Consider the following 13068-nt stretch of genomic DNA (forward strand, 5'->3'; position numbering starts at 1 on the left):
CAAAAAAATTAACTGGGCGTGGGGGTGTGCACCTGTAGTCCCAGCTACTTGGGAGGCTGAGGCAGGAGAGTGGCGTGAACCTGGGAGGCGGGGCTTGCAGTGAGCCGAGATCATGCCACTGCACTCCAGCCTGGGCGACAGTGCGAGACTCCATCTCGGGGGGGAAAAAAAAAGAAATCTTACTCTTTTTATGTATACAGAGTACATAAAGAGGCCAGGCACAGAGGCCATACCTATAATCCCAGCACTTTGGGAGGCCAAGGAGGTGGTACTGCTTGAGCCCAGGAATTCAAGACCACCCTGGGCAACATAGCGAGACTCTGCCTCTATTAAAAAATAAGGAGAATCACTCAAACCTGGGAAGCGGAGGTTGCAGTGAGCCGAGATGGCGCCACTGCACTCCTGTCTGGCGACAGAGTGAGACTTCGTCTCCAAAAAAAAAAAAAAAAAAATGCACAGGAACATTCTGAGTCATAAAAGTGGAATGGGCTGGGTGCCCTGACTCACTCCTGTAATCCCAGCACTTTGGGAGGCTGAGGCACACTTATGTGTATAAGGTGTATATGAAACATACATAAATTTAGGCTGGGCGTGGTGGCTCACGCCTATAATCCCAGCACTTTGGGAGGCCGAGGCGGTGGTCAGGAGTTTGAGACCAGCCTGGCCAACGTGGAGAAACTCCATCTCTACCAAAAGTACAAAAATTGGCCAGGCGTGGTGGCGGGCGCCTATAATCCCAGCTACTCAGGAGGCTGAGGCAGGAGAATCACTTGAACCAGGAGGTGGAGGTTGGCAGTGAGCCGACATTGCACTACCACACTCCAGCCTGGGCGACAAGAGCAAAAAAAATAAATAAATAAAATATAAATAAATTTTAAAGAGTACATAGAGATATGCAGTATATCTATGGTATTTAAATTTCATTAGAAGAGGAATTATTAGGGGAAAAAAATACTGAAAAAGGTTCCTTAGTGAGGCAACAATGAAAAAAGGTTGAGAAACACTCCCCTAGAGACCCTCTTACACATATGCACCAGAAAACATGTTTAAGAATGTTCGTAACAGCACCATTCATAACACAGGTTGGGTATTCCTTATCCAAAATACTTCGGACTAGAAGTGTTTCAGATTTTGAATTTTTTTCAGATTTTAGAATATCTGCATATACATAATGAGATATCGTAGGGATGGGACCCAAGTCTAAGCAGGAAATTTATGTATGTTTCTTTTTTTTTTTTTTTTTTTTGAGACGGAGTCTCGCTCTGTCTCCCAGGCTGGAGTGCAGTGGCACGATGTTGGCTCACTGCAACCTCCACCTCCCCAGTTCACGCTATTCCCCTGCCTCAGCCTCCCGAGTAGCTGGGACTACAGGCACGCCCACCACCACACCCAGCTAATTTTTTTTTTAGAGATGGGGTTTCACCGTGTTAGCCAGGATGGTTTCGATCTCCTGACCTCATGATCCACTCGCCTTGGCCTCCCAAAGTGCTGGGATTATAAGCGTGATCCACGCTCAGCCTAAATTTATGTATGTTTCATATACACCTTATACACATAAGTGTGCCTTAGCCTCCCAAAGTGCTGGGATTACAGAAGTGAGTCAGGGCACCCGGCCCATTCCACTTTTATGACTCAGAATGTTCCTGTGCATTTTTTTTTTTGGAGACGAAGTCTCACTCTGTTGCCAGACTCACTCTGTCGCAAGATCGCAGTGGCGCGATCTCCGCTCACTGCAACCTCCACTTCCCAGGTTTGAGCGATTCTCCTGCCTTAGTCTCCCAAGTAGCTGGCACTACAGGCACACGCCACCATGCCCAGCTAATGTTTGTGTTTTTAGTAGAGACAGAGTTTCATCATGTTGGCCAAGATGGCCTTGATCTCTTTTTTTTTTTTTTTTTTTTTTTTTTGAGACGGAGTCTTGCTCTGTCGCCCAGGCTGGAGTGCAGTCGCTGGATCTCAGCTCACTGCAAGCTCCGCCTCCCGGGTTCACGCCATTCTCCTGCCTCAGCCTCCCAAGTAGCTGGGACTACAGGCGCCCACCACCGCGCCCGGCTAATTTTTTGTATTTTTTAGTAGAGACGGGGTTTCACCGTGTTAGCCAGGATGGTCTCGATCTCCTGACCTCGTGATCCACCCGTCTCGGCCTCCCAAAGTGCTGGGATTACAGGCATGAGCCACGATGCCCAGCCGTTCCTGTGCATTTTTTACCTTAATTTCTCCCACTTCACTTTTAAGGTCATTTCTTGTTCTATGGAAGCAGAGAGTAGTCATCATTTACAGATGGCCTTTACATTGAACATAATTTCTGAAGTTTGCATCTTTCCTAAATCTTTTCCCAAAGAATTAAAAAAAAAAAAAAAAAAATCCCAAGCATTGAAGGAAAGTTGAGAGGGCCTTCCATAGCCTTACCTTCAGCAGGTTTAGGACTTTCTTGCCAAGATCCAGCTCAAAGTTGGCATAATTGGAACCACACATGTCATAGATAAACACGAGTCCATTCCTCTGAGTTTCAAAGCTGTAAATCAACCATTGAACAAAAACATTTGTAAGTAAGAAAATGGATGAGGCAGGTTGAAAGCCTAATGCCAAAACAAAACCCGACAGTATGAAACATCTAGGATCAAAACAACTGCCTGACTGCACATTGGTCTTACAAAAAGATCTCTTATCTTTTGTATCTGCTATGTTTATTAAGGCAGATTTATCCAGATTTACCAAATGCCAAACTCGTAGGTTGAGAATGATCTACAGCAACTAAGTTATCAAAATCTGAACTGTTTTCTCCCACCCCTCTGAATCTACCTACCCAAATCCTGTAACATATTCCGTACTCAACCCCAAAGTCTCCTCTTCCATGAAAGTCTCGCTGGTAACTGTAATCAAATATGCTACCGATCATTTTTTCCTTTAAAGCCCCATAAATCTTTCTGTGGATTTTTCTTGTGGCCTTAATATACTCTGTGTAGCCATCTAATTCTATCCTAAAGGACAAGAACTTGTTGTTCAACTCATTACACCCAATAGTCCCTAGCACAGCCCTTAAAAATAAATGGTCACTGAATTGTAATTCAGTAGACTGGAAGCCCATCTCTAAGAAAATGTTTCAGACCTATGGAAAACTGTGTAGAACAAGAATGCCTCTAAGCTCATTGATAGTAAATCTGTCTCTTACGACCCAATAGAGGAAGACAACAAACCCATAAATGGCCTTTGGAAAGCATTCCTAAAAAGTAGATTAAGGCGGCATGGTGGCTCATGCCTGTAGCCTCAGTACTTTGGAAGGCTAAGGAGGGCGGATAGCTTGAGCCCAGGAATTTGCGACCAGGCTGGGCAACATGACAATACCTCATCATGTAGTGACCTGTGCCTATAGTCCCAGCTACCCAGGAGGCTGAGGTGGGAGGGTCGCTTGAGTGAGGAGGTCAAGGCTGCAGTGAGATCATGCCACTGCACTCCAGCATGGGAGACAGAGTGAGATCTTATCTTAAGAAAAAGTAAGGCTGGGCGCAGTGGCTCATGCCTCTAATCCTAGCACTTTGGGAAGCCAAGGCAGCCGGATCGCTTGAACCCAGGAGTTTAAGACCAGCCTGGGCAACATGGCAAGACCATGACTCTATTTAAAAAAAAAAAAAAAAAAAAAAAAAAGGGAAAGGAAGGAAAAAAAAAAAGTAGATTAACAGGTATTAATAGTAAGTCATGGCCGGGTATGGTGGCTCACACCTGTAATCCCCACACTTTGGGAGGCAGAAGCGGGTGGATCACCTGAGGTCAGGAGTTCGAGACCAGACTGACCAATATGGTGAAGCCCCATTTCCACAAAAAATACAAAATTAGCCGGGTATGGTGGCACATGCCTGTAATCCCAACTACTCAGGAGGCTGAGGCAGGAGAATTGCCTGAGCCCAAGAGGCAGAGGTTGCAGTGAGTCGAGACTGTACCACTGCACTCCAGCCAGAGCAACAGAGTGAGACTCCATCTCAGGGGGAAAAAAAAAAAAAGTAAGCCTATTCCCAGACCAAAATTAGGAACATTTGAAGATATAGAAAGTATTCCTCAGTCCAATTTCCCAGATTTATAAAGATTTCTCAAAGATGTACTCTTCCACCAAGCCAGATTCGTACGTATTATATGTGATTTGCAGACCCAAATGGTCATTAGGAATAAATTATTTGATTGGACTACTCACAGATGACAGCAACAGTTTTCACATCTATTTAGAATTGAGAAAATGTTTGGCACAAAATACATTCCTGAAATCTCAAAGTTATTGTTTTTTGTTTTGAGACAGAGTTTCACTCTTGTCACCCAGGCTGGAGTACAATGGCACGATCCCGGCTCACTGCAACCTCCGCCGACCGGGTTCAAGCAATTCTTCTGCCTCAGCCTCCCGAGTAGCTGGGACTACAGGCATGCACCACCACACTTGGCTAATGTATTTTTAGTAGAGACAGGGTTTCGCCATGTTGGCCAGGCTGGTCTTGAACTCCTGACCTTAGGTGATCCACCCACATCGGCCTCCGATGTTGGGATTACAGGCGTGAGCCACCATGCCCAGACTCAAAGTTATTTTGTATCTTACTATTTTTGCACCAGCACCTCCTGGGAACCTCCATATCTTCATCCCTTTAACAAATTCCAAGGCAGAAGCACCCGCCCATGAGCTAACATTTCAAAAATGTCTAATTCTGAGGTACATGAAAGTTTCTCCAGCAGACTTGGTTTCAACTGGCACCTAATGTGTTACATTAGTGTTAAATCTTTACTCCTTTTTCTTATTTATTTACTATTTTTAAATTTTTAGTAGAGATGGGGTTTCATTATGTTGCCCAGGCTGGTCCCAAGCTCCTGACCTCAAGTGATCCACCCCCCTCAGCCTCCCAAAGTGCTGGGATTACAGGTATGAGTCACTGCGCCCTACCCTTGACTCCTTTTTCACAACCCAAGAGAGACTATGATCCACGAAGATCCAAGATGCTGTTAAAATGTGTGGCACAGGACAGGTGCAGTGACTCACACCTGTAATCTCAGCACTTTGGGAGACTGAGATGTGAAGACTGCTTGAGGTCAGGAGTTTGAAACCAGCCTGATCAACAGAGTGAAACTCCATCTCTACAAAACAATTTTTAAATTGAACAAGTTTAGTAGTACGTGCCTGTGGTCCCAGCTCCTTGGGAGACAGAGGCAGGAGGATCATTTGAGCCTAGGACTTGAGGCTACTGTGAGTTATGATGATGCAACTGCATTTCAGCCTGAGCAACAGAGTGAGACCCTGTCTCTTAAATAAAAAGAACGAAACAAAGAAAATGTGTGGCACAATTATTGAATAGGCTATCCAGATCTAGATACTTTCTATTTCTCCATGAGCTCCTAAAGGGTCAAATTCAACTTATGGGCTCTCTGCTCATGACTCCAGCTTGTGGCAGGGGACTAAAACAAAAACAAGTCAGTAAGGGGGCAAAGAGAATTTAAGAAAAAGAAGCTTGGATGCATAATGAATGATCCAGGTTCTATATTCCCAGATCAAAGTGCTCATCCTGTGAAGGCACATAAAACATGAATGCAGTAAGATTTTTACACTTTAGGGTATAGAATAGACAGATAGATGTGTGTGTGTTTATATATGTGTGTATATATTACACACATATATATATACACACACACACACTTTTTTTTTATTTGAGACAGAGTTTTGTTCTTGTTGCCCAGGCTGAAGTGCAATAGCGCGATCTCTGCTCACTGCAACCTCCGCCCAAGTTCAAGCGATTCTCCTGTCTCAGCCTCCTGAGTAGTTGGGATTACAGGCACCCATCACCACGCCCGGCTAATTTTTTGTATTTTTAGTAGACATGGGATTTCACCATATTGGCCAGGCTGGTCTCGAACTCCTGACTTCAGGAGATCCAACCCCTTGGCCTCCCAAAGTGCTGGGACTACAGGCATGAGCCACCAGAATATATATATATATTTTAAGACAACATTTTGCTCTGTCGCCCATGCTGTAGTGCACTGGCACAATCATGGCTTATTGCAGCCTCAACCTCCCAGGGCTCAGGTGATCCTCCCAGTTCAGCCTTCTGTGAGTGTCTGGGACTACAGGCAAACTTCACCATGCCCAGCTGGCTAATTTTTAAACTTTTTGTAGAGACGAGGTCTTGCTATGTTGCCCAGGCTAGTCTCGAACTTCTGGACTCAAGCGATCCTCTCACCTGGCCTCCCAAAGCATTGGGATTACAGGCATGAGCCACTGCACCCAGTTTAAGATTTACAATGGGCCGGGCGCGATGGCTCACGCCTATAATCTCAGCACTTTGGGAGGCCAAGTTGGGTGGATCACGAGGTCAGGAGATCGAGACCATCCTGACTAACATGGTGAAACCCTGTCTCTACTAAAAATACAAAAAAATTAGCTGGGCATGGTGGCCAGCGCTGTAGTCCCAGCTACTCAGGAGGCTGAGGCAGGAGAATGGCATGAATCTGGGAAGCGGAGCTTGCAGTGAGCCAAGAAAGCGCCACTGCACTCTAGCCTGGGGGACAGAGTGAGACTCTGACTCAAAAAAAAAAAATTTACAATGACAGCTGACTGATTCCCTACTGAGTTTGATTCCTGAGCTACATGTTACAGAAAACACCAAGAAGTTTAAAACACAGTCCCTGACATTTGTTTTTAAAACACTGAGAAGCCAGATGCAGTGGTTTATGCTTGTAATCTCAGCATTTTGGGAGGCCAGGATGGGAGGATCACTTAAGGCCAGGAGTTCAAGGCTGCAGTGAGCTACAATCATGCTACTGCACTCCAGCCTGGTGACAAAGCAAGACCTAGTCTCAAAAAAAAAAAAAAAAAAGGAAAGAAAGAAACTGAGGATAGGAGATCCATGAGAGGCTACCAATGAAACAAGATGGTTACAGATCACTTTGAAGAAGATGGATGATGGATATGTGGATGTTCATGATACCATTCTCTCTCTACATACAGAGATTCAGATATTTTCCATTATATATGTTAAAAAGAAAGTTCCCTGCCCTCAAGAAATGGGTGGTTTCATCATGTTTCCCAGGGCTGGTCTCAAACTCCTGGGCTCAGACAATCTGCCAGTCTGAGCCTCCCAAAGTGCTAGGATTACAGGCATGAATCAATGCACTTGGCCTCAATATAGCACTTCTAAGCCGGAGGACCAGCCAAAGATGCCAAGAGCAGTAAGAAACTGTAAATTGCAAGCACCAGGGAAAAAGAAATAGCAGAACAACAGCGTGAGAGGATAGAAATAACTCTGCCCAAGAGTGAAGAAACCAGGATCTTAGAACCAGCTGGACTAACATGTGATGACTGTAAAAAACTTCTTGGGGCTTGAGTTTGTCAATTGAATTGTAACAATACCATTTACCTTAGCAGGGAGAGAGTGATGACCTGAGCTCGTTCTTTATGCTTATGCACCTGTTTTTATTAAGGATGGTTTTTGCTTAACTTGATACTTTTGGACTTCTCCCTAAATGTTTTTTGTTGTTGTTGTTTGTTTTGTGTGGGCTTTTTTGTGGTTTTTTTTTTTGAGACAGGTCTCGCTCTGTCACCCAGGCTGGAATGCAGTGGCGTGATCATGGCTCACTACAGCCTCACCCTTCTGGGCTCAAGTGATCCTCCCACCTCAGCAACCTCTCCCACCTCCCCCAAGAAGCTGGGACTAAAGGCACACACTACCACACCCAGCTAATTTTTTGTATTTTTATCAGAGACAGGGTTTCACCATGTTGTCCAGGCTGGTCTCAATTCCTGGCCTCAAGTAGGATCCGCCTGCCTCGGCCTCCCAAAGTGCTAGGATTATAGGCGTGAGCCACTGCGCCTGGCCAAAAGTTAAATTTTAAAAAAATTTTTCATAATCTGCATTTCTTTTTTGTATGTTTTATATTGGCTATATTAATGTGGTAATTAATGTTTATTATTTATAAATATAGATTTGTGAATTTTTACTTGTTCTTCACTACTAGAAATGTGCAAAAAGTTTGGAGTTTTGTATTTTTTTAAATTTGCCTGCCCAGAGAGACAGGAAGGTCCATGAAAGTAATGACCTTCCCATTATATTCCCCACAGGGCTAATACCTTGTGTAGCATGTAAAATACTAATTTGGGGCCAGGCATGGTGGCTCACGCCTGTAATCCCAGCACTTTGTGAAGCTGAGGTGGTTGGATTACCTGAGGTCAGGAGTTCGAGACCAGCCTGGCCAATGTGGTGAAACCTAAAAATACAAAAATTAGCTGGGCATGGTGGCAGGCACCTGTAAGCCCAGCTACTTGGGAGGCTGAGGCAGGAAAATTGCATGAACCCGGGAAGTGGAGGTTGCAGGGAGCTGAGATCACACCACTGCTCACTGCTCTTCAGCCTGGGTAACAAGAGCAAAACTCTGTCTCAAAAACAAAACAAAACAAAACAAAAAAACCTCATTTGGGAATACAGCTTATTGTTAAAACACCATTCTGGAAAGAAGGATTGCTCACCTGGCTTCCCATTTATGGATATCTCAATCCTGACTTCATTGTCAGTTGAGTTTAAATCTATGTGATCAGTCTTATTACTCAGAAGACTTTATTAACTTGAGGTTTTATAAAGAGAACATAAAAAGATTGAGACTGATTAAATCTATGTTATGGAATTTTATAAGACTCAGTATAAAATGGATATGAAATCCCAAATACTATAGAAGACAGTTCTGTTTTTCATGCTTAGACCCTCCTTACTAAGGAATACTAAGAGAAGGTAAAGCCCTAAGTAAGATGTGGTTACAAAACATGTCCATTTCTCCTTGGTGTTGACTCTGAGCCTTTGTCCCTTGCTTCTACTGCCCCACAAACATCTGGTGTGGATATGGTTGATGGCTTCCTCCTTGGAGGCCCTTCTGCTTTTAGAGAGCTCTCTATCTCTGTTAATTCCAATTGCTCTAAGTTCAGACTTCCCCAGGATTTCCTTAAGTTTCTTTAACTTGAGCACTCTCTTTTCTTTTTTTTTTTTTTTTTTTGAGACGGAGTCTCGCTCTGTCGCCCAGGCTGGAGTGCAGTGGCCGGATCTCAGCTCACTGCAAGCTCCGCCTCCCGGGTTCACGCCATTCTCCTGCCTCAGCCTCCTGAGTAGCTGGGACTACAGGCGCCCGCCACCGCGCCCGGCTAATTTTTTGTATTTTTAGTAGAGACAGGGTTTCACTATGGTCTCGATCTCCTGACCTCGTGATCCGCCCACCTCAGCCTCCCAAAGTGCTGGGATTACAGGCGTGAGCCACCGCGCCCGGCGCACTCTCTTTTCTTAATTACACATTGCTTAAAGGAACTTCCTTGCTCCTTTAAGAACCTGGGTTCTGAGTTATTTTGTCTGTGTATCTTCTGCTGGGCTGCCCTGTCTCCCAGAAGACTTCTAGATGGAACTGTAGCACTGGTTGATAGAAAAGTATATGCTGTTTACCAATCCATTTTTTTTTTCTTTTTTTTTTTGAGACGAAATCTCGCTCTGTCACCCAGGCTGGAGTGCAGTGGCATGATCTCGGCTCACTGCAAGCCCCGCCTCCCAGGTTCATGTCATTCTCCTGCCTCAAGCAATCCGCCCACTTCAGCCTCCCAAAGTGCTGGGATTACAGGTGTGAGCCACTGCACCCAGCCCTCCCCTGAATGTTGAGTCTCAAAATCCTCTGAACTAAATGGCATTATTCCTGTTATGCAGACAAAGAAACTGAGGCCCTAGAGGGTTCTGATATGAGCAAAAAGAACCAGCACAGGTCACCTACCCTTCATTCTCTTCCAATAAGTAGTTTTCCATACACTGAAGATTGCCGATAATTGACTTTCTCAGCTTCTGTTTTCCTGACATAGAGCCAAGGTGGTAAAGAGAACACCCACCGGCCAGGCGCGGTGGCTCAAGCCTATAATCCCAGCACTTTGGGAGACCGAGGCAGGCAGATCACGAGGTCAGGAGATCGAGACTACGTTGAAACCCCATCTCTACTAAAAATAAAAAAAATTAGCCAGGCGCGGTGGCAGGTGCCTGTAGTCCCAGCTACTCGGGAGACTGAGGCAGGAGAATGGCGTGAACCTGGGAGGCGGAGCTTGCAGTGAGCTGAGATCACACCACTGCACTCCAGCCTGGGTGACAGAGCAAGACTCCGTCTCAAAATAAAAATAAAAATAAAAATAAAATAAAATAAAAAAAAGAACACCCACCATCTTGATAATGCCTGCAAACATGCCGCATCCTGAAGGACAGGGACTGTTTTCTATTCATAGCATTGCCCAGGGCACATCCTAGGAGAATGGTGAAGGCACTGCTGAATTTAATCAAGTAAAAAACTGTCACTTTCCTACCTGCATGTAGAATACCTAAAAAATAGTCTCAGTGCTTACCTATCCACAGCTCTGTCTAGCAAGTAAAACAGAGCCTGAAGTACCACATGTTGGACTGACTTGTGGGGATGATGCAACCTGGCAGTAAAGAGGGCAATGGAGGCTCCTGTTGGGTCCCGAACATTCTAAAGCAAATAAAACAAGAAACATTTTAAAAAATCAAATAGAAAATCACAGCAATTACTAAGACATACACTGGATAAGGGTTTGATACATGTAGAAAACAGATGCTAAGAATAATTCCCTGACTTCACCAATTGCTCCCCAAAGGGAAGAATGTTAGTATCATCCCTTGCCTGATTCTCTCAGGACTCCCTGGACCATATTTCTGTGACAAGAAAAAAAAAAACACACATTCTCTTTGCTCTTCAACTGCAGACAGATCAAAGGATGGCTCTGCACTGGCTTCCTAGCTAACTTCCCTGGCAGAATGGCAAAAGAAACAAGCAGCAGCAGAGAACCAGGGAACAGGATCATGATTTCCACCCTCTGCCTTAAAAGTGCCATTGTATGTTTACTTGAAAGGCTGAGGTCTCAACTAAGTGGAGAGCTTGCGTTAAGTATGGAAGCATGGGTGTCTGACACATTGCATACCTATCCCAAAGACCATGATTAACCTTAATGGACCAACTGAAGAAACTTTTCTAAGTCTACTGTACAACTGATTTTCCATAATTTAATTATTCAATTATCATTCATAACTGTAATTACTAGAAACTATTAGTAATTCAGTTGTTACTAAAATAATTTTATACCAAACTGCATGGCTGTTTCACATCTGCTCCTAACTGTGGAGACTCTCTAGATTCAGGATAAGGTATATAGGAACAAAGTCCAAACAGGACACCAGTTAAAAAAGGAAGTAATAAGGCCCTACGAGATAGGGTCCCTAAACACTCACTAAGATGGTGAATTTTCCACTGAGGATCTCAGAACGAAGAGGTTCCTCATGAGGTTTCAGCTTCACAATGCCTTCCTTCCTTCGCGTTTCCTAAAAAGGAAGCATTCCAAAATGTATTAATATGAAAATACTGTATATTCAGGACAGTGCCATGTAACCACCAAATCTCAGAGATAAGGTGGTTATCAGTGAGTGAATGAATTATAAATTTCATAACTAAATAAATTTCATAACTAACTCTACTTCATTTAGTTGAACTAGAATTCAACTAAATGGGCCGGGTGCGGTGGTTCACGCCTGTAATCCCACCACTTTGGGAGGCTGAGGCAGGCAGGTCACCTGAGGTCAGGAGTTCCAGACCAGCCTGGCCAACATGGTGAAACCTTGTCTCGGCTATTAGCCTGGCATGGTGGTGCGTGCCCATAATCCCAGCTACTCAGGAGACTGAGGCAGGAGAATCGCTTGAACCCAGAAGGTGGAGGTTGCAGTGAGCCAAGATAGCACCACTGCAACTCCAGTCTGGGCAACAGAATGAGACTCTGTCTCAAAAAAAAAAAACAAAAAACAAAAAGAATTCAGCTAAATGAATAATGAAGTCAACTAAATGGATTATGAATTTCTTTGTAACCTGCCTCCAAGCCAGCCAGGCATTTTCAGAATTCCTGTCCAAATCTACTTTATCAGCCCCTCAGGTAGGGTATTTTTCTCTGACTCAGTAAGAATCCTAATCCTAACCCTGAAGAGTAACCAGTATGTTACATTCAGGTGCAGGATCAAGGTTCTTAAACATGCAGCAGCACTGACATGGTACCAGGACACTAAAATATGGACCTCAAAAATGTCTGGACGCATACATCCTCACACATTTTCTAGGTTTAGGCCTCTCCTATGTTTAAATAGGAGTCTTCTCTCCACCTGATATTGTCTCCAACAGCAGCTACGACGACTTCATTTTCCTCACTCTGATGACCAGATTCTTTTTTTTTTTTTTCAATCAAGACCGAGTCTCACACTGTCACCGAGGCTGGAGTGCAGTGGCATGGTCTTGGCTCACCGCAACCTCTGCATCCAAGATACTCTCTTGCCTCAGCCTCCTGAGTAGCTGGGATTACAGGCACATGCCACCATGCCTGGCTAATTTTTGTACAGACGGGGTTTTGCCATGTTGCCCAGGCTGGTCTCGAACTCCGGGGCTGAAGTGATCTACCTGCCTCGGCCTCCCAAAGTGCTGGGATTACAGGTGTGAGCTACCGCACCCTGCCTCTTCAGTCCTCCTCTTAAATGACAAGGTTGACCACTTACATTTCCTTTCTCCAGAGACATTCTCTACCTTTACATATCGATAACAAAAAAAAATATTATCTTGGTTTGTCCTATTTCATCAACTGCTTGTTTTTTTTTTTGTTTTTTTTTTTGAGGCGGAGTCTTCACTCTGTCGCCCAGGCTGGAGTGCAGTGGCACCATCTCGGCTCACTGCAAGCTCCGCCTCCCGGGTTCGCGCCATTCTCCTGCCTCAGCCTCCCGAGTAGCTGGGACTACAGGCGCCCGCCACCACCCCCGGCTAATTTTTTTTTTTGTATTTTAGTAGAGACGGGGTTTCACCGTGTTAGCCAGGATGGTCTCCATCTCCTGACCTCGTGATCCGCCCATCTCGGCCTCCCAAAGTGCAGGGATTACAGGCGTGAGCCACCGCGCCCGGCCCAACTGCTTGTTTTTAAACCTCTTAGGCTGGGGACGGTGACTCACGCCTGTAATCCCAGTACTTTGGGAGGCTGAGGTGGGCAGATCACTT

At 44.8% G+C, this 13068-nt stretch overlaps 1 protein-coding gene across 1 annotated transcript in view; it reads right to left on the minus strand.

The window, feature by feature from the left end:
- Positions 1 to 13068, minus strand: part of PTPN9 (protein tyrosine phosphatase non-receptor type 9) — a 110300-nt gene that overhangs the window by 44504 nt on the left and 52728 nt on the right. Inside the window, exons 3-5 of the mRNA XM_005560121.4 lie at positions 11277 to 11366; positions 10376 to 10500; positions 2410 to 2515 (exon numbers count right to left, since the gene is read on the minus strand). Of these exons, the coding sequence (XP_005560178.1) occupies positions 2410 to 2515; positions 10376 to 10500; positions 11277 to 11366 (321 nt within the window). The remainder of the gene's footprint in view (positions 1 to 2409; positions 2516 to 10375; positions 10501 to 11276; positions 11367 to 13068) is intronic.

This window comes from Macaca fascicularis, chromosome 7, assembly GCF_037993035.2.
Source record: "Macaca fascicularis isolate 582-1 chromosome 7, T2T-MFA8v1.1".
Taxonomy (NCBI): Eukaryota; Metazoa; Chordata; class Mammalia; order Primates; family Cercopithecidae; genus Macaca; species Macaca fascicularis.